General features: G+C 45.6%; 2 protein-coding genes across 4 annotated transcripts in view; one reads left to right on the top strand and one right to left on the bottom strand.

Annotated features, from left to right (window-relative positions):
* Positions 1 to 21,993, top strand: part of LOC135398789 (DNA (cytosine-5)-methyltransferase PliMCI-like) — a 36,883-nt gene that overhangs the window by 437 nt on the left and 14,453 nt on the right. The gene's annotated exons all lie outside the window — the stretch shown is intronic.
* Positions 703 to 20,274, bottom strand: LOC135398788 (uncharacterized). 2 transcript variants are annotated; one of them, XM_064630242.1, is made up of 6 exons: positions 20,099 to 20,274; positions 9,048 to 9,105; positions 8,716 to 8,762; positions 5,043 to 5,573; positions 1,856 to 3,109; positions 703 to 1,316 (listed from the first exon to the last, which is right to left on the bottom strand). In XM_064630242.1, the coding sequence occupies exons 2-6, from the start codon at positions 9,070 to 9,072 to the stop codon at positions 1,308 to 1,310; spliced, it is 1,866 nt and encodes a 621-aa protein (XP_064486312.1). In that variant the 5' UTR covers positions 9,073 to 9,105; positions 20,099 to 20,274; the 3' UTR covers positions 703 to 1,307. The 2 variants fall into 2 exon arrangements, with proteins under 2 accessions (XP_064486312.1, XP_064486311.1); XM_064630241.1 differs by having other exon boundaries at positions 703 to 3,109.

The following is a 21,993-nucleotide window of genomic DNA, read 5'->3' as shown; positions in this document are numbered from 1 at the left end:
TGTTGCTGTGATATATAGCTGTATGTATGTGGCATTTTCTGCTGGCTTGATACATTTGATATCTAAAGTTTACGAGGGTTGTCAGCGGCGCTATCGTTAAAATCTAGTAGCGTTTACCTGTACGATGAAAGGCGTCCACCTGAAAAAAAATCACGTGGGAGATCACGTGGTGTGAAATAAGGTACGTATGGTTCGGATGACATTAATTTTAAATAGGCCCACACAGTATGCATATATATATGTATATAAAAGAAGGCAAAAACTTACGCTGTGGAGCAATATTTGCGAGTTTTGTATTGTCCTCATCATCCAGTGTGTTCATCAAACTTAAGGGAATGTACCTCTCACTAGCTCACTTGCACGATTCTAATTTGTTCACCAATATCTTCTTGTCATACGGCAGTTATGCGACACCAGTACAATGAGCGTTTTCAGGCGGCTTTTTCTTGTTGCCACAGAACAACCAAACCTTGTAAGCTAAAGTCTACTAAGGGTTTTTAGATAACTGGATAAGAGTGGCTTCAACACAGGACCACGAAATTTCATCGTCAACAAGCAGTAAGCAATTTTTAGAGTAATTTCTTTCAAGCCAGAGCAACTTAGTTTCAATTAAGTTCTGTAAAATATAATCTGTTATGTTCTGTAATCTTATTTAGCAAAATGTGTGCATGAACTATATATACAACAAATAAACACGTCAAATAAACTGCAAAAGAAGTCGTAGAGACTTTTATTGCTGCAGTACACATTGAAAACAAGGTAACATGATGGCATCTGATGAAGTGACTCGCACAGTGATCATGAGATAACTTCAAAATCACTGTTTAAATTTTTCTACCCAACACATGCTGTGATCTCCATCCAGGTGGTGTGTAATGTAAAGCTCTGACGTGCTGTGGCGTATGTGAGAAAGTTTGAATGGGTTTACAGCAAAAAATAGAATGTGATTCCAATCAACAATGTGCTTTTTTGCATGATTGCTTGAAATGAACGCAGAAATATGCCGCAACTGTTCTTCTAGATCATTCTGCAGCAGATTTGAAAGTGCTGAACATGTTGTAATGCATTTATACATCATGTGCCATGAGAGTGCACTTATCAAATCTCACATAGGTTACATGATAAAAGAAAGAAAAAACAGGCTAGGGAGACGACATAAAACGGACACACACAGATTAAGTCTCGTCGTCTCCCTAGCCTCTGGGCTTTTTCATCATGTATTCTGGTCACCAGCTCGCTTGCTTCTTAGCCATTCTTTCACATAGGTGTTGTGTTCTCCTCCTCTGTATTAATGGGTTCTGACTGCTTCAGGCCTTCTGCAAATTCAAGATGAAATTGAGGCACTATTTATGCATTTCTGTATTACTGGATTTAAGTAAACAGGTGCTTTTGGTCAGCATTGCACCTGACCAAGTATATACTAAGCACATGTGAAAAACGTGTGTGCAAAAATACATGTGAATGGTACACATCTGTTGTAACAGATGTTTTGTTGCGCAATTGTCTTGGGTGAAAGTTTGCAAAGTCTGCAAAGTTAATCTTGGGAAATTTTGACCAGATAAAAACCAAAATAGAATGTGATGGAATCAGGTTTTACCCAGCAACGTCAAACCTAATGTAGAATCGACAAAAAGTACGGTGATAACAGGGGTGATGTAGTGATGAATGCAAAACAAAAATTGTTGCAGCATAACAAGCCTTGCGTGGCAACATGTAAATAGTAAACAAAATATAACTCTGCGCTGTGACTTCTCCGTCTCTTTGTTACGTAAGGCCCTCTCACGTTCAGTTCATTGCACATCGTTCATTCATAGCTTGGGTACTTCAAAAAGACAGTCTTTTTCAAGTCGCCCACCTTCTTTGGGTACCGGCTCTTCACCTTGGTGATTTTGAAGGCATCCGCTCGGCTCTGTTCTTCTTCTTCAATGTCTGCTCTCCGTCTCTCATCTTCAAGGTACCTAAGGAACCCTCTGTTGTAATATTCTGGAGACTTCTCGCACGAGACCAGCTCAGCCTTTTGGCATACCAGGTTCTTCTGGTCAAATACTGTTCCATTGGTGCAGAGGAAACGCATGTCTTCAACTTCCCCCTCAGCTGTCTTCTGCGTACAGATGTGGAACACCCTGCAGTCGGTCTCAACATCAGCGTAATACCCTCCTACGATCTTGTCCTTGCATGTGAAAGAAGTTTCTGGAATTGGTTCTTGTGTTGATTCTTGAGTTTCATTCTCGACAGTGTCCTTTACGTCTCGTACTGTCCTTTTCAAAGTCTTGGGGAACTTCCACGGCTTCTTGTCTGCAAGAATAACCTTGGTCTTGTCTGTCTGTGAGAGCTGGAGACTGCGGTCGCAGGAGAAGGTGTCCTTCTCATCGCATGTTCCGGTTTCTTGGTTGAACGCAGTGCCTTCCTCACACAGTAGACCATAGTCTAAGAGTTTACCCTTTCCAACAGGGACGCAGATGTGGAATAGCTCACAGTTAGTTTCAGAATCAGCGTAGACTCCCCCAGCTATCTTGTCTTGACAAGTGAAGCTGGTTTCTGGGATCTCTCCCTTGTGGCCAACTGGAAGCACAACAGCTTTCACGGGGACGGCTCTCTTGTTACGAGTCTGAGCTGCTGGTTCTTCTTCATAGTCATAGTAGTCATAGAGAGGGGTTGAGGGTGCTTGCGTTGTTGTAGTCGTAGTAGTAAAGACGGGTCTTCGGAGTTGTGGACGCTGTGGTACCCTGAGGACTGGCTGGGATGCATCGTTGCTGGATGGAACTGCGTTAGGTGGGAGGGGTGGTGGCCCTACTGGTGGGGTAGCGGCAGGCCGAGAGAATACGTTCTGAGGAAGGGGAGGTGGCCCAGCTGGGGGAGTTCCAGAAGCAAATCCACCAGGCTGCTGTGGATGGAATTGAGGGGAGTGAGGCAGGTTGCTCGCGGGAGCTGCTTGTGGAAGGGGCGCCTCGTGAAGTGGAGCTGCTTGTGGGGCCGGTGGCGCAACTTGAGGGCCACGGAAGGGAGTGGCAGGTGGGCGGAATGGGCGGAAAGAAGGTCGTGGAGGTGCTGTTGTAGTGGTAGTAGTAGTCGTCGTGGTGGTCGAGGTGGTCCTTGATGGGGCTTGAGGCTGGAAGAGAAGCGAGGGAGTGACTCACATCTTGCTGGTGTGTTACGGGGGGAGGGGGGTGGAAGAGCATTTCGTTGTAAGCATTCGGAACTAGTACTTGTAGTAATGAACTTGGTTGAATCGATTAGTGAAACTGTGTAGCGCGGCGCTAGCTTGATGCATCCTGCTGAAACCACGGACTTGGGCGGCAGGGGAGGCACAAGAGGGCGTACATTAGGTATCTTGATTTGGGAGCACTTGTGTGTATATTCAGACCATAAAGCTTTTTCTTGAGCATTTGCATCCTGTCTTCAACGCTTAGTTCAAAATGACGCTTCGGGCTATTTCGCGTCAAACCATGCTGTACTGTCTTGTTGTCGAACCCGTTTATAACGATGTTGACGAAATCACAAAATTCGATTGCTATATGACAGTATCGTTACAGCCTGGCTTTTGCTAAACCAGCAATCGAAATCACCGTCATTGAACATGCGAGTTTGTTGAAAGGTGTAAGATTGTTAGACGTATTTTGGTTGTCATATTCATTTGAAGCATGTCCAGCGGCAGGATGAACTGGTACCGCGTGAGTGGATGAATCTCCTGAGATCCACGGTCGCGTCTCTTGCATTCCGTTCTGTCACGTTATACATGCGATGTATTCGATTTCACTATCGGAATTGTGTTGCCCAAATGACCCTCTGAATTCTTGCGCTCCGCTGCAGGCACGGCAATTTCCCTGTGCTTATGTGGGAGTAATACATCACGCTCTTTGTTGAAATATATTTATAGCGGTGAGACTTCTTGCCGCGGTTGATCTCACAAGGCGGGGAACAGAGGTGTGTGGGTTAAGATTTGCGACTTGATTGGGAAGGATGTTTTAGATGGTCAGCCTCCTTCGATCGTCCAATGAAGAACAGAATCCTTCTTGATATACGGACGCCTCGCCGGTCGGTGTAAGCGCTTTCACGAGATCGTTGTAAGCGGGTTTCGTGTGCACGTTCGAAAGAAAAAAAAAAAAAAACGGAAGAGCAGGCATTCACTACTTTGTCTCCCTCCACGGCGATCATTAGAACGCCGATCTGAAGGGAGATGGCCGTTTCGAGCTTGTTGGCTCTCATCGGAGCTATTTCGATATTGGAGCTCGTTATGAATGAGCCCAAAGTCCTTACAAAAAATTGAAGGGACGTCTACGCAATTGTAACGCAATTTTCAGTGCCGGATGTGTGTGAATCAATGTTTAATGGTTCCTACAATACAATGGTTGAATTTTGGTTCATCATCATACGATGTCTATCGGCCAATCCGGTCGTGCCTTCGCAATGTCACCCCTCGCATCATACGGTATCTCGCCACCAATCCGGTCTCTCCGTTATTTCCGGACTTTCAATTCGTCTTTTCGCACATTGGGTGTGACATACCTATTCTTTTCTCAAATGTCTTTGTGTTACTGGTTGGATTACATTCTGCGGGTGTCACGTGACGCAAGTTTTCAGCTGACGCTGTCAGATGGCACACGCGTCCAGATTTCGACGATAGTTCCCGCGCAAATTGAGATATAGGGGCGTGAAATTTTAACACGTGACAGAGGAATAAATCTTCTGTCGTTCGACTCAAGATCGCGTTTGTGGGACCGCTTGACAGCCAAGATTTTGTGGATGTTACGTAAAGCGGCGTTCACAATAAGCGTAGCACGTCAATGGCGGTCGACGAGGCCAGAGCCGGTGACATTTCCAATGTGCGTACCAAGTTTCAAAAGCCTACAGCAAGAATCGAGCGAGAAATGGCAGTTCACTCTGCGGGGGTCGCGAGACGCGCGTTTTCTGTGGACGCCATAGAAATCATATGGAGGAGAGGAGAGAGAGGATGAGGAGGAGAGGATTATGGGAGTTCTATGGTGGACGCGGACCACGGGATCTCAGGTGCTTCTGCTGACGCTGTAAAAGTATTTCCTTACCTGTGGTCGCACATTCCTGCCTGATTGCTGCTGTTGCGGCTGGAACCTCCTACTGCTTTGCTGATGTCCCCTCCTTCTGGGCGCTTGCGTCGTCGTCGTCGTCTCATCTACATAATCGTACTCGGGTTCGTTTTGGACGGGCCTCACCGGGCTCCTCCTGCTTCCGGCTTCCACGTATCCTCCCCCGATGGTGTTGTGCACCACGTTGTGGAAGTCGGCTCCACCACGAGAGCTGACGTACTCGTCGTGGTCGGTGTCGATGGCTCCCATGACGTTTTCGTAGAACCTCTCCGACAGGGGACAGTAGACGCGGTCTTCCGAGTTGCACACTCTGGAAGCCTGGCTGAAGAGCGTGCCGTTGGGACAGGCGAAGCTCATCTTGGTCATACGTCCAAAGGATCCTGGTACGCAGATGTGGTACACCTGGCATTTGACTTCGGGGTCGGCATAGTATTCACCCGGTTGCTTGTCTTCGCAGCTGAAGGAAGTCTTCGGGATGGCATGGACATTCACCTGGCGTCTTGTCCGGCTCTATGTCAGAGAAGGTCGGAATGTTATGAAAGCGTGAACGATGCACGTGTCAGCTACTATTGCCTGGTCCTTTGTGTAAATGAGCTAGGTAATAAAGCAGGCACATCCGTAGTCTGAACTTTGTTATTGGTTACGCTACTTGATGTACGTTCTTTTTTACTTACGCGGATACCTGTCGTGTTCGTGTTGTCTGTGTTTTTGCCCACGCTCATGGTTTTTCACTATGGAGTTCCTCAAAGGCCCGTACGGGCTTTACAGGAAAGCAAATAGTTGGCAAGAGTACAAAAGTATAAAGTGATGATGGGTTACAAACTTGATCAACAAACCTGGGTTACAAATCTGGACGATAAGACCACACTTTTGGTCGTGGTTTGGGATCGGTTAGGAAGGTTCTACGGCGCATATAAATGCACGTTTTGCACGTTGTGGCATATTCCGCTTGAAAATGCACGCATAGCGCATCTTTGCCAAAATTTGAGATGACCAGGTGCGAGAGATTTCATCTTTTTTTGTTTTGAAGGAAGTTTTTTTTTTTTTTTTTCCTTTCGCGAGAAATTCGGTCATAATAGAATAGTTTCGGTGGGACGTGGCGTTCAACCACCACACTAGCCGCCTTACAACGCGCAATACTACCCACCAGATGTTCGAGCTCTTTTCTTACGGCGGCGCTCAAAGCTTGCGCCTTCGCATGGCGTAGGAGTGCGTGCGCTGCGCGTGTATGGCAGGTGGGCCGTATTTTGTCTTCCCCACCACCTTTGCCGTTACGGGGATGGGCGGCGTCCGCTTTTCAATCTGCACTGTGGTGCAGCACCAAAAGCAAAGCCTTCAGCTGCATGATTTGTATCTGTGGCGTGAGCCTTCTTTATTGTCTGTTCCTGAACGTCAATTTTACGCGATATGCACGATTAATTAATTTACACGAAAGCGGGACTAATTTTACCGTGTGTATACCCCAAATACAATGCCTAATTTTTATCTTTTTTAAAGCTATTAATTAGACGGCATTGCCCTCATACCAAGAACAATGAAAAACATTGCATACATTCACAATTTGCGCTGCGTATTTCGAATATTTTTGGTGTATATGTATAGTTACACGCATATTTCGGGAGTTTTCCCTGCATATATTTATTCGCGCATTATGGTCGTAACACTGTTATCGAGCTGTTACGTATAAATTATTAGATTTAGTTCGTGGTTTTATTCACTTAGTTCGTGGTCCTTAAAGTGCACGCCTCCATTTGGGGTTCGCATGCTCGGCACACGCCCATTTTTAACAGGGCGCCCACGAGGCCGTTCAAAATTTCGTCCCGAAGAATGTATAGTCTAGCATATCTAATGATTGTACCCCGTGATTGGAATGCGGCTGAGCAGGCCGAGGCGCTGTTCTTGCATATTTTCTTTGAAGGAAAAATTGGCGCGGATGTTTTGAAGGGTATACGGCTATCAAGGGCGAATGCGGGAAAGAAAATTGTTCTACGGAAGTGTCCCCTGCAGTCAGCGAGCTACGTCGGACGTGGCTTCTCAGAGGCGTTGGCTATTGCGGGTCTGAGAAACAATATACGCTCATCACTGGTTTTCGCCACGCGTAGAAAACAATGCTTGTCTTGCGAATTACAAAGTCTCACGTCCAAGCATAGGCAGAACCCGATATAGCTGTCGGTTTTCCCTCCCCCTTCTTTTTTTCTTCTTAATATCTCCTCTCTCCTGCGTGGACATATAAGCAGTCTTGGATAAGTGACTTCTAAAAAGTAACTGACTTGCAGTTATAGTTACTTTCTTGGTTAAGTAACTAGTTACAGTGACTGAGAGAAAGTAACTTCGTTACATTACAGTTACTTTTTATCAAAATGAGCATGAGAGGGTGATAAAATTGTTAAAAACATACATTTATTTACATTTACTTAAGCGCGATAAAAGTATTATTGCACTTAACCAGAAGCTGCATAAGTCAATATGTGGCTCTCCCACAGGGAAAAATACGACATGTGTACGTACGTAAGCGAGGATCGACATTTATTCGAGTAACTAGTTACATTTTGCAGTTACATTCACAGAAATAGTAACTAAGTTACAGTTAAAAGCTACTTTTCTGGAAATGTAACTAGTTAACCCCAAAAGTAACTAGTTACAGTTACAAGTTAAAAGTAACTTAGTTACTAATGTCATCTGCTTCCAGCCATCGCGGCAGACAATTTCGAACACATGCTTTCTGTGGCTACCAGCGGCTGTACATGCGACTGATGGTTTCTTGTCAACGTAGCTATGGGCGCCGAGAGCACAGCCGTCATTGGCGGGTTATTAATGCCCACGTCACGTGGATGAGTGATAGGTGGCGTTGTATGGCCCCTGGATGACGTCAGCTGGCTTTGTTGTGTGGAGTGGCATTCCTGTTTGTATGGGTGTGTGTATTTGAGTAAAATTATTTTGTTGTTGGTGAGCGCCTGTCCTGTCTTCGTCTGCTGTGCTCTGTATCGTAGATGTAACGTACTAACGAGCCCTACCTTACCCCTGTGAGGTCACTGTCTGTTCTTGCTCACCCCTTTTATAAGAGCAATTTTTTCTGCGAATTCTTCTAAACCAACGCAGCAATAGACGACCTGCACCCCTACGTCATCATAGATTACGTTTCGCCACCGCGCGAAGCATGCTGGCCAATCACCTATCAACCTTATCAGCCTTTTCGGCCTATCAGCGGACGCGTTTTTCTCGCCTCTTGCCCACCACAGCGAAATATAACCTCGACCCAGTCTTCTCGTGACGTCACATGTTTGTAAACAGAGGGTCGTATATATTCTGCTGCAGTCTCCAGAACACGGCATATCTATAGGCTGATAAGGTGCAATCGCTCCATGTTTGTCCGATAACCAATAACGTACTTTTTTATGACGTCACTTCCTCGTGAATTCCAGCGTTCGGCGACGAATGGTCCTGCGCACGCACGGTGTGTCGCCTGTCGACTCAATTACCCGCCCTACAATTTTCGTAAATTCTTGGCAGAAATTGGTCTCCTCACGCGAGAGTACGTCAGCAGTCAGACGTTGAGCTGATTACTCCCACGTTATATGCGCGGGGAATTACGCCCTGTTTGGTGCTGCCACTCCCTCCGCCGTTGTATAATATGCAAATCAGGCGAACTCACCAACACGTCATCGTACTGTGCAGCAGCCAGAGCGATCAGAAGAAAACCTGAAAGTGGAAGGATTAACGTTATAGAGGAGACCTCTTGAGGGAATTACGCTCACTTCAATTATGTTCAATCCAGCACTTTAGGTCCCCAAATTTGGCATTTATTCCGGAAAAGTCGCAGCACACAGGGGACGAAACGAGTATGTCCCTGACCGCAAAGGGAAACTCTCGTGAAACACTGGCACACCACAGAAGGCGTCAAGATGTCCCACTAGATAAGTAGCCTGACCTCATACGCACTGGTGGCACTTACGCAGGGCCACGCCCCGTTTTGAACCAACTCACCTGCGAGCAACCTGCACGGTGCCATGGCTTTCGTGTTTCAGCTTACGTGTTGCTTCAACTGCAAGAAAGGATTTATGCAACATGAGAGCGACGCTGGAGGTAAACCTACGATTAGATTAGCCAAAAACGAAAAAAAAAAAAAAAAAACAACGAAAAAAGAAACAAACACGGAAATGTTTGTCTAGTCCAATATCCGTAGTCTCCGAAAATATACACGAACAACCAAAAATGAAACAGCGATAAACATCGGGTAAGCCTAATAGGCCAACGAAGGCACACAATTGAAAAGGGCTAGTTTTTGGAGATAGTTTATCTCGAAGACAGACTACTAACTCCTTGCATGGCAACCCTCTTGCCTCCCTCTTTACAATTTCGCTCAGTCTCAACTCTCGAGGTTGCAAAGAGGGGAAACTTTCAAAGTGACGGTACTATGTACGGACCGAGTGTAATTATTGACTCACATTTATTTATTTTATTTCTAAAGCGCTCATTTTGCGGGGAAATGGAAGTGTAGACTGGTACTGGTTCATTTGCCTAATTATACTGTTTACATAATAGCGGCTCCCCTTACGAAAAAATGGAACGTGCTTGTCACGAACACACGATCGCAAGAATTTGCTAGGAAATGCAAGTACTCGAAGGCACTCTAACGTTGGTAGTTGTACATTAATTTTAATGCCACGAATGTATACCAGTAGGGTTGTGACACTTGGAGCCTTGTTATATACAAGCATCGATGTGAACCTGCATTTTACGGCAAATCGGGAAATCTGCATCGTCGAAACGGACACTCATTCGTCGCTGATATCACGACAGGCATCTCGGTCAGTGAGGCGAGGCTTTCGCTTCTCTGACATCAGGGCTTGACGCATACGTACGTTCGACGGTTTGTAGGTCGGAAACTACGAAACGGCGAAAGAAGTTCCAGTCATGGGGGAGCTATCGATGGCCAAAGACAGTGCATGTATATGAAAGCCATGTTGCATGGGCTTTGCCCTGGCGTGGTAGAACGTAGTCACCAAGCGCGTTGGTGAGAAAGTGACCTTGTAACTTTGTCGCCTTAGACATAGCTACGTTGACTGAGTCCTGCGGATGTGGAGTTAGGGCTGGAACGATATCGATATTCTGATCGATATTATCGATATTTTACGCATGTGATGTCATCGATACTTTAAAGATAACGATATTTATCGATAAAAATATCCATATTACACCGATTATGGCGGGCTATACACCGATATAGATAGCGACACGCGTGCTGATTGAAATATCAGTAGTTCGGCGGCCTCTGCGCTTCATTGCAGAGGTGGTAACGATGATTGAGTACTTTTACGATGTTGCTATTTATCGATATCGAAAGTTTCGATATTCACTGATTGCTATACTGATACATCGGCTCGTTGAAAGTCGCTCCTTGCGACGTGTGGATGGTCATGGCGCCGGCGTGTATCAGGGTTGGGAATTGAGTGGGCTTGCATGTGAAGCCACTGCTGTTGGCGAGGGCGGTAGTGTAGGTTCGCTTCAGAATGGGAACCCAGGTCGTGTTAAGTTGAAGTATGCAACTGGGAGGCGTGAGGGATGCGTTCGTCCTTCTCCGCTTAATTGCCTCATGCACTACAACGTAGTAGTGTTGGGCTTCGGATTACACTTGATGCAGGCGGCATACTTGAGTTTCACTGTTTTTCCAACGGCGTCGCACGGAAAGTCAAGCTAAATTTTGCCCATTTGCTACGCGTCTGTTGCCTCACGTGCTTCAAGTTCCGAAAGGCAGGTTTACATCGAAGCACGTAACTATGTTTTACGTGTATTCGCGGCATAACTAGCACGTGATTTGTCATGATAGGAGGTAGTTCAAAGTCCCTCGGCCTCGGGTGTAGAGCAACACATTGGTGGATACGTGCAGTGAGATAAAAAAAAAAAATCTATCGACGTCTTAGCATGTAGATAAGCTGGTGAAGCTTGAAGCATAATCCACCAAACGCCAAGTACAGGGCAAAATGATTTAACTAATCTCACATTTACAGAATAGCGAGGAATTCTGGGAAATTCGAAATGTGTTCATTTGAATCAATTGTTTTTTTTTTCTAAAACAAAATTGCTTGGTCCCTGGCCACATCCAGCCCACCAACGCCCTGCCCTCAAAGCTCTCTTCACCTTTCTGGATACCATAGGACTTGGATCCTTATATTGTGAAGGGGCTCATTTCATCACCACCAGCAATGGGGTTAGAGTATCGCTCCCGGCGATGAAACTCCCCGTTCACCATCTTGTAATAAAGTTGTGGGATCTAACTCTCTTCGATCTCACAGTTTAGTTGGATCATTTCGCGCGTAAGAACTTCCGACTCGTTTGGATCTTTGGCCCAAAAGTGCCTTCTTTCGACAGAGAACGCAAAATTGTACTTGCGCCGAAAACCCGGAAACTAGCAGATAAAGAAAAGCTCCGGGGAAGACGGAATAGTGTTCCTCGAGTTTCTCTTAGAAACATCCTTCCTGTATTTCTGCTGCCAAATAAGGAAGCCAGTCTAAATCGGCGAGTGACTCCCATTAAACGGAACTCCGTACCGTTTAATACGTGTTTCGCATCTTCGTGCCTTCTCGACGTACTCGTCGCGTTCATTATTTGCCTTATTTTCGGATGGCTTCCGCGCTTCTTCGCGACCTTCCATGTTGAACAGCTCGGAGGTCAAGTGAGCAACAGGTATATACGTGACTCGGGAATCTAAGCGTCGCGACGTTGTCTCTGAGTCGGTTCTGGAAGCCGTAACGGTACGAACTCTTTGCCGCGCAGGATTAGTTGTAGGTAAGCTTTAGAGAAAAAAATAAAAAAATATTTTCGGTAAGGCGTAAGAAGGATGGATGTGTACTGCTTAGCATATGTAGTTGAAGGTCACAGGTTGGCTGACTTGTATGGTGCTCAAAGGCGGCGCTATCGCAAGAAGTGTGTGGTAATCGCTTTGGAGATTATTTAGTTTTGTTGATTTTTTTTTTTCATGTTGGCGTAGGTATATTTTATTCATATAGTACCAACGACGTGACCAATCCTCCCGTTTATGGTAGACACGAGGTTGTGCTAAAGGCTGAGGAGGTGGCGGGTTGGAATCATATAGTACCGGCTGGTTTTCACCTTCTAGGCGGCACAGTTCCCCATAAAGTCGGCCCAGAACCAACTCCTTCCTGCTTTCATAGCTCCATCTGAACACAGTTCACACCCACAGTTACTTCGCAGTGCCAGCACAGAATGAGCAAAAAAAAAAAAAAAAACAAATTAAGAAAAACAGTGTTTGTACTGTAGATGGGTAGAAATCCAGCGAACCGGTAGAATGTAGGAAGGAGTTGCATCAGGACAGAAGCCGTCGATATTTCGAACAGAGACTGTTCTTCTTCTTCTGTTTTCTTTTCTGTTCAGAAGAAGAACAGTCTCTGTTCGAAATATCGGCGGCTTCTGTCGTGAGGCAACTCCTTCCTAGTGTTTGTACTGGAAGCCCTATTTGAACGTGCAGTTGGATTTTTGCAGGCTACGTACGCTTGCGTGCATCAGCTTTCGTTTCATGACGTTTATGTGATTACACGTTACAGTGATTCGGGATGTACCTTCTCTGGCAGTGTCGATAGAAAGAAACATATTACCTATACATATACTACCGCTGCCAATGGCGGTAAATTATGCGCAAATCTTCTCTCACGTGACGTCACCGTCAACAGCTTCCGGTGCTTTGCTCTGTGAAACATCAGCGGTTTCGGAGCAGTACAACAACAACAACTTGATTTGAATGTTGGTGAGCACTTTGAATGTTGATGATGTTTGGCAGGTACATACTGGTACGTAGGTGTCATTGCAACAAAAATACTAAAAAGGGGATAAGTCGACTTAACCCCTTATTGCATCCACGGGTTCATTGTGCTTTTGAAAGAGCCTCTAAAAGTGCCCTTTGTTGGCTACGTAGCCGTCGTGATATAGCTGCCTGGTGGTAATGTTAACGTCACTCGAGGAACGAAACCGGATGCCGTTCGTTTTCCTCGTTCATCACAACACCTTTAGCCTCGTAGCCGAGTGGGTGGCTCCCCCTTCATTTGCAACCAGAAGAGACGAAATTATAAGCACGACAAGCTGTCTCCAGCGCAAGGTTGTGTCAACAGTGGCAAGAAAGTGTCTTAACCTAGCGGACGTACGAATAAAGCGAATAACCTTAGAAAGGGTCCCGTTATAATAGAGGCGCAGTGAAGACGCATTCCTCTCCCATGACGAAGCCATTTTTAAAAACCGCTACCAGAACCGGTTGTGTGCAACAACACTTGGCACAACGGAATACCTCCGCGCCGCATGAATTACAAATCACGTTTAAGGAAGAAAAAAAAAGTGAGTAACTCTTTCTAGGAACCATAGCGGAACTCGTTATCGCTTGACGACGCTCGTTGTTTCTCAATGATGACTTCTCTGTAAGTTGAGAGAGAAGTTTTCCCACGCCTATGTATAGACAAAAGAAAACGGAGAAAAGCAATACGCGTCTCGGAACGATATGTATTTAAAGTGACAAAAACGTGCAGAATTGGTGTTAATTGTCCGCGCGTGCTGTGGGAATGTCGCGTTTCTTTTCGTACTTGGACCTCTTTCCTTTTTCCGCTTTGAGGCAAGTAACTCCACATGCTCGACGGTTGGGTTGAGTGACTCGTCAACTGGAACCTCCACTTTTTGCTTCTTTCCCCAACTTCATTACTGTAGTACATGTGCAAATGCATTCATAATACGCTGTTGCAAAAAACTTGCTGTTCGAGCTTTTTTTTTTTTTTTAAAGTGATGTATCTGAAACGTATGTAAACGCATGCTGCGGGCAGGAATTTCGACGGTATATGTCCGTAGACCAAGTAGCCACTTCCGAAGCCTTCTTTTTTTTTTTTTTTTTCTGTGTAGCGCTGGAACGTAATACCCCTTCCTTGCGGCGCTACAATTGGCATTGAATCTTTGCACTCTTTGTTATTGTGCAACAGAATCTGCGGCTGCTTCCGACGTATTGACGTCTGCTTCGTGACCCGACGCAGCCTCGCTGTCTGCGAATAAATTTCGTTCCGCAGAATGAGTAACAGAGCAGAGTAACAGCTCAAGGAAAGTTCGTACAAGAAAGCAAAAGAAAAGATCGAAGACAAAAGGCGATGAAGCGTGGGTGCACCTTCCTTGAATGCAGACGGCATTGACTTTAGGAAGCAGACGACGCAAAGGTCAATCCCGGAAAGACCAGGAGCAGTCCCAGGAAGTGCGGGAACTCGATACGGTTCACCACAATGGTCACGCCGTGAGAATTTGACTCCCAGATGACGTTTTACGTCCTCACTATTTTGCCTTGGGCGTCGCGATCCTTGACTTTTGATCCTCGGTATGTCGACAGACTTCCAACGGCGTGCCCTCCATACGCTTCCCTCTATTTCTTATAGGCGCCGCGTGCGTTCACGCTGAACATGCCGAGAAGGACATTGTGTTAGTATGAGAGTGTGGAGTATTGATTAATATAGGTGCGCGCAGGTAAGCAAATTCGTACCCGCACTCCACTCGCAGATGTGCCACTCGCTGCGTCTGATGCAGCGCAATGTGGTGAGCATCTTTCTGTTCTGCACACTCATCACACGTCCACATCACGAAACTCATCGTCAGCGTCATTTTAAGGAGTTTTATACATATTTCTTACCTCTTCGCCCAGCGCTATTGCTCGGTGATGAGGCTATCATCCCTTATCGAGTTTTGAATTTTTTAAAAGACGTTGGAATTATCTTTTGTAGTTTTATAGGCTTGCTTTTTATCAGTTGTTTCTCTCTTTTTTAAACATCGCACCCATTTTTAACTAGTCATATAATAATAATCACAGTGTTGGCGCATTATGACCTGTGTTGTCGATGCGCCATTAAAACTCCAATCATCATCATCACTTCCCGCGGACGCGGTGCGGGTACAAAATGCCACATAATGCCACAGCGGTAGCATTTCGTTCAGCATGAGGAAATGCTACCTATGCAAGTTGTTACACCAACTCACTTGCCTCTTACTTCTTTGCACAGCATTTTTTTCCAAAGAGGGTTTAACCCCATACAAATCCAAGTCCATTCCGGACGTACGTATCGGGTCTTACCCGATAAAATGAGACCCTAATTATAGAGTCAGACTCGAGAATATGAGTTGACCGAACCATCATTCATATTATAAGTAACCACCACCATGATGGACGGTATCTTTGTTAAGTTCGCGCGAGGTCATCCATCTCCCTTCCCTCATTTTATATTAGTCTAGATGTGGTAAATATAAGCATATTATTGCGTAAACTATATTCGGTGCACTTCCGTGGGTGTAACCCTTTCTGTCGTCAGCAATTTGCTGTATACGGTGGTAGAGCGAGACAGTCCATAACGTGTGTGACGTGAATAAGCGACATTTGCCTCCAGAAAGCTGAACCGGTCGTGAGCCAGTTTTTCCTGGTTCTACCCGTCAACACATCACCGAATAAGCGTAGCACTATAAGACAGGCATACGTGCACATATAAAATCGGTAAGTGTAGTGCTAAGTAATATATGTCTACATATCAATGTATAATGCGAATGTGGAACGAAAAACCGGGCTAAGAACCTGAATCTAGAGCGCGGAAAATATTTCGGGCATTTGCGGTGAGAACCACGTCATCCGACAAGTTAGAAGGAGTAAGAATACGTAAAAGGGAAGATCTGCATTAGAAACTGCAGTTTTTTTTTTAAAAGACAGTGGATCACTTAACGCAGTAGAATGGATATGTGTTGTCAGCACATCCTGGTTCTGTTTGTCGGTTTGTGCGGTGAGGGGTGGCAGCTTGTCAAGAGTCCTGAGTTGATAATTAATAACACTGACGTCTAATTCCGACCTCGAACAACAGGTGGCGGACAACGACTTTTTCTAGTACGTCACCGCCGCTAGCTTCCACTTTCTGCTCGGTGAGGCACCGAAACCTCACATTAAAAGCTGTAAAAGTTAAAAGTAATCCTGAAAGCAGCCTTCACTCACACACCTCTGTGATATCCGCAGGGGTGCATCCACTCTTGCTCGCGTCATTCGAAAACAACCGAAAGAAACCGAGTGCTGCTTTATCTCGAAAACTGCCGAATGAAAATTTGAGTACAACACTGTTCCTCCATTATGCACACGAAATCTATCAAGAACTCTGGAACATGAAAATGGGAGAAACACCGAGACAACATATAGGCGCCGGTTACTGCGTAGCGCATGAAGCAATATGCTATAAGTAAAAGGGGTACAAATCATAGCAGTAAAAGCAACGGAAGAAAGAAACACTATATTCTCGTATTACGAACAAAGCACGACTTGTGAAACAACTTGCTAGCGGAACAAAGTGCGAAGTGAATGAGAAACGGACGAGGAAAAAAAAAAAGAATTTAATGACAACAAACGTACCGCGTCTAATAACAGTTTTCACGCTACATAAATATAAAGAGCTCCATCTTTCCGGACTACGCCGGTACATATGCGCCGGTGTAAGCAGCCCACGCATTTCAAGGAACCGGTCGGCGGCGGACTCGTAGCTTGACAGGCTACTTTCCGAAGGGCACTCACGTATTTATATGTATTTGTCACGAGAGAAGTTAAAGCCGCGGGGGTTCACACTGAACTAAATGATGACACGTATCGTGCCGTACTGCGCCTTATAGGTGGTTCGCTGGCTGAAGCTAAATATAGTAATAGCCTCCTCGTGGAATAGGTCATAGTGGATTGCCTCGTGGGTGGATGCCCACAAAGGTCTGAATTAACCTACGAAGTCGGCACATCGGCGCTCAGACCACTCGGCAATAAGACTAACCGACCAAACTAAATGTATTACTTAATGATATTCCCTTTCTCAAATAGACTAGCTTCCATGAGTAAAATCTTGCAGCCAAAGAGAGGACGAAGACACAACGGTAGAAACACACAACAGCGGAACTGCAGACTCTCAACTAAAGGAAATGACGTATTGTCAATAAATTCCTTTAGTTGAGAGTCTGCAGTTCCGCTGTTGTGTGTTTCTACCGTTGTGTCTTCGTCCTCTCTTTGGTTTTACTCATGGCTATGTACCAACTACCCCAAATTTCTACCGTGGTGAGACTAACTTCGCTGGAGATCAGGTGGTAACATGTCCGTTCACAGGTTCGATACCCCTCGAGCTGAGACACCACCTCTGGTGAAGGATTGCAAAGGAAGAAACGAAATTCGGAGATTGAGGACTTGCAGGAGTGCAGCATTGAACCTAGATCAGGGACTATCGCGACATTGGAAGTGGAGGTCGGTTGAGGATGAACTACTGTAATGGATTTCAGGGCCGTCGAAATTTTGCGTAATCGCGGACTCGAGTAGAATAATCAAGCTCAAGGCTGGTACACCGAACGGCTCATCTTGAAGTGTCTTGGCGTGTTTCGCGTTACAGGAAATGCGTATTACGTATAGTGTTTGCCAGTAGGATGTCACCCTTTACCCGATTGCTGTGTAATTCCCACTCAACATTTTTTGAAGATCTATTGCTTGTTTGCGACCAGCAGCGGTTAATAAATAAGGTAGAAAACAAGGAAGATAAACATTAAAAGGAATAGAAAAAACAACAACAAAAGACAGAGAGCAGAAGACAGGCATAATGATGTTGACTTTCCAACACATCATGGACAGTATTCCTTAAACGGGTTCCGACACCTCGCTCACAGTTATATCGAATAAATATAAAATACGTTCTTTTACAACTTGCATTCCAAGTTTTGCAGCAACCGGGGTAATAAACATAACGCAGAAAACGGGCTCCGCTGAAACTGAAACTAATCCGACGGAAACACCATGACCTGCAGCTCTGCCAATGGCTGTTTGGGGGGGGGGGGGGGGGGGGGATCACGTGCTCGTTTCTCGACAAGTACGACACATGAAAAATAATTTTCTTTTCTTTAATTCTCTGGAGCTCAGCACAATGCATACAAGATTGAATCAACCACATCTCTCAAAGTATCACAGCCCCCTTTAAACTTCAAGGTATACCGTAAAGCAGGAAGCAAGCAGCATACACGTTTGGTGTCGTTTAGGAACCTGTTTCTAAAATATAGTAATAATGTAAAGGAATCAAGGACGTCCGTACATGATGAAGTACGTTTAATGGAATGACGAAACGAGAATGAGAAAAATGTAGGGGATGCACGGAGCGAGATCACGTGATGTTAACCGCTGAGACATGTGTCTTTGTCCTTAACAAAAACCTCATAACATAGCACACTCGTGATATGTCGCTCTAAACATTTTTTAATTTGTTGTCAAAATTGCTGGAAAGTCGTTCGGGGCGACGCCTGGTGTGAGACAACCGTCATTTTAGCGGGCAACACTGGCGCTGATGTATCCAGCTTTTTTAATGCCATTTTGGTTTCCACGCGGCGCGCCGTAGACGGCGCTCTACGTTTTACACAGCGTTGATGCAGTGACGAAGCATACGCAATGTAGCTTTGGCAGTGCGAAGTTGGTGTATTCTTCGGCACAGTCTTGCCCGCAATTTTCAGTGCTCATTTGCTAAAAAAAAAATATGCCTGTAACGGAGACGAAAATTTGGTGTTATGGTCCTCAGGGCTAACGCTATCCGTGGAACTCATTTTACGAGTTTCAGCTGCTTTACGATTCCTTCTAGAGCTATACCTGAAGGCGGTCCACGCAAACTACTCAAGTATATATGCTAAAATGTGTGCTAAAGTTAGCATTGTACAGTCTCCGATGTACTATATTATATGCATACGGGTCTCTAACGGTCCCACGTCTCTAATGTACTGTTCATGCCAGTAAAGTAATATGTGCAGCAATTATACTCCGCGTGTCTACAGAATCTCAAACGCTGTAACTCGTACTTTTAAGAATCTACCGGCTGTACGGTGGATTTGAATCAGAACATCGTTCGATAACAGGTCCTGACCGTTCGCGTGGAAATCATTAATATTCATTATTCTGAACGGTCTGGATCACGTACTTCCGCTATGTGTCAGGCCGTTTGAATCTTCCTCTTTCGCAATGCCTTCATTCATCAAGCGATAAGAGAAGGTTGACCACTGGACAGCCAAAGCCAATCTATCCGACGCGAACGCCTTTGTTCGTACCATTTAGTGTCGCTTAGCTGTTGCGTAATCGACCGTACAGCCACGCGAATAAAGCCACGAGGCAAGACATCGTATCAACAGATGCCTCGGCAAAAAAATCTCAAACGGCCATTCATTAAACAAACATTCGCAATTGATATCTGATACAACGATGTCGGTGTTCCTTTGCGATCACCGATAATGTGATGCGGACAGTCTCAACCTGTACCGTGACAAGAATCTACACTGCAACTTTAGCCAAGTGCTTTTCCTTTCAGCACCACGCTGTATATCGGAAGATCAGGAGATGAGCAGCGTTCCTCTTATCGAGTTTATCTTAAACCTGCCTATCCTCTACCGGTATTTTTGGTTCCTTAAGTTACGCATCTTTTTTTTTTTTTTTTTCAGCGTCTGCACTGCTTTACCTGTAGGAAGTTATGAAAGTGATACTGTTGCAAGTGGTGCTAGAGGTCTTTGTTTGCAACGACGGGTCCCGCTATCGCAGAGGGTTGCTGCTACGCATTGTCTATTTTTGTGTGTCGCAAATTTACGTTTTTCTTCAGAGCAACCTTGAATGGAATCCTTGATACGGTGCGGTACATATGGGCCCATTCAGAGCCTGGCACACGGTCATAGTCCTAAACCAAGACAGGGGTGTAACTATAAAGTCCTTGACATGGCGTGGAACTTAGCATCTAGACCTTGGCCATTGACTTGGACAAAGTGTCGAGAGTTTTCAAAACAAACAATCCACTTCATGCTCCCCCGTGATTCCAAATCAATACTTATCCTACACTGTCATCAGTGATCATTATCTTATCTTCTCAGACGCAATCGAACTATTCTTCAATATAGCGCATCTATCGGAACAATGCCTGCGTGGCTAACCTATACGATGGCCTCGTAAGCCACCCTTTCTAATCCAAGTGACGCGAGTCCATGTCGGTGCTCACCTTGTGTGGACGTCTTGGAGACACCGGTACGACGTCTGTGGCACGTGGCGGTTGAATCCCGCTAGACGAGAGTTGTGCTGGCACGCTCTCGCCAACTGGGTCAATCTGGCGAGAAAGGATGCCTCCGAGTGATCCGGTTTTGCCTTCGATGCACTCTCGCCGCGAACATCGCCACTGGCGAAAGAGAAAACAACGGGGGAAGCTTATTTCATCCGATTTCCGTGCGGTTGATTTGCGTAAGAATGCGCGATGCCGACGCGTAGGGGGTTTGGCGTGGAGCCGTCGGGTCGTGTGTGGATTATAAACGCGGGGGGGTAAACGGTTGTGCTGTCTACAGAGGGCATAATGTAGAGAGGAATATGTGTGGAGGTTGGTCTGGAGATTTCGCTCCGAAGAACATTCAACTAACGTGGTAGTAACTGATGTCAGTGAAACACGGGACAGACACTACACGGTAATCATGAATCGAGCGGTCGCAGGATGTGTCCTGGAACACCGGCAGGTGCTGCTGTCATCTGTTTAAAATCATGAAGTGTCCGGAAAGTGCTCGGGTTGAGCATCAGCACTGCTTGGCTGCTGCACCAGTGCCGGATATTCTCTTTCTTATCAGTCTTCCTCAGTGTTTGCGTTTTTGTAAGGATCTGAGAGGATGGCATTGACGCAAACCGGCTGGTGGACAAGGTCCATGGAGAACACAGCCTGAGCTTGGGCAGCAAAGAAATAAGGACGACACGGACGACAGGGTCTCTTCTACAAGATGAGTCGTAAGATAGCCTGCCTCGTTATAGCTATAGGGGGGGGGGGGGTATATGTTTAATAGAAAGAAAAGAGGAAATGTCGGCTAGGCTGATGCCGGCTTGCTATTCCACAAAAAGAAAAAAAAACTCGAAATAAACATTCATTAAAAAAGAAAGAAAGAAAAGATAAACGATTAAAAAAAAGTCGATCACTGCGGACTAAGGGTGTCGTAAGGGCGATCTTAAAGTCACTGGTTTCAGTGACTTAAGCTGTCCGCCTTCCTGGCGGTCTGCTATTGGCCAACCTCTCCTCAGTCCCCTAAACAAGCAAATAAGGGTACACGGGTTCGAATCCCGGTGCCGGCTGTGCTGTCCGGGGTTTTTCCTGGGTTTTCCTCAGACGCTGTTAGACATATATGTCGGCACACTTCCCTCAGAAGTCGGCCCAGGACGCACATTTCCCCAGAGCGTTAGTCATGACGTTGCCCACCACACCGACAACGGCGAGCTCTTTCATTAGCACCACTAACAACCACCAGGCAAGTAATGGCGGCAAAGGGTCATAAAAAGGAATAAAGAATGGAAAATAACTAAGGCACACACAACAGACTGTCCCGTCTATACAAGGCAGTGTATGTTCACATGTGGCATGGCCCTGATCTTTGTCATTCAGCTGGTCACGCTTTTCGCTTCCTTTTGCTGTGTCTTTCCCTCCCGTCCGTTAATACCCCAGTCACCCCAATTTAGTGTCATTTTCGTGAAGTGCACTCCAACCAAGGGAACGTCACTTTCACTACGTGCTTGCTACACGGCTTAAGTAAGTGTCACTTGAGCAATGATGGTAATTACGATAGATAAGAATAAGCGGCGGCAACTTTTTTTTTTTTTTTTTTTTTTTTTTTTTGCATGCGCCACAATACCTTCCTCGGAACGTTTTTCTTTCATTTAGAAACACCTCCTGCAACTCTTCTTCCAACATTAAACAAACTGGCCAAAACATGTCGATGAACATAGGAGGAGCAGGCAAGCTATCTGGTGTTGACTCGATGTTAACATTGCCTTGAGTTTGAGGGACAACGCAAGACGAACACAGGACGAGACAAACACATAGACGTGAGTCTATGTGTCTATGTCACATAGATGTCATGTCATGTCTAT

The sequence above is a fragment of the Ornithodoros turicata genome, chromosome 6, assembly GCF_037126465.1.
Source record: "Ornithodoros turicata isolate Travis chromosome 6, ASM3712646v1, whole genome shotgun sequence".
In the NCBI taxonomy this organism is placed as follows: domain Eukaryota; kingdom Metazoa; phylum Arthropoda; class Arachnida; order Ixodida; family Argasidae; genus Ornithodoros; species Ornithodoros turicata.
Note: the sequence above shows the minus strand (reverse complement) of the source record. Positions and strands in the feature narration are given on the sequence as shown.

Coding starts and splice junctions, on each gene's coding strand:
- LOC135398788 (XM_064630241.1), bottom strand. CDS start 9,072: ATGGCACCGTGCAGGTTGCTCGCAG. Junction 8,763..9,047: donor ACCGTGCAGGTTGCTCGCAG/GTGAGTTGGTTC, acceptor TTCCACTTTCAG/GTTTTCTTCTGATCGCTCTG. Junction 5,574..8,715: donor CACAGTACGATGACGTGTTG/GTGAGTTCGCCT, acceptor TCTCTGACATAG/AGCCGGACAAGACGCCAGGT.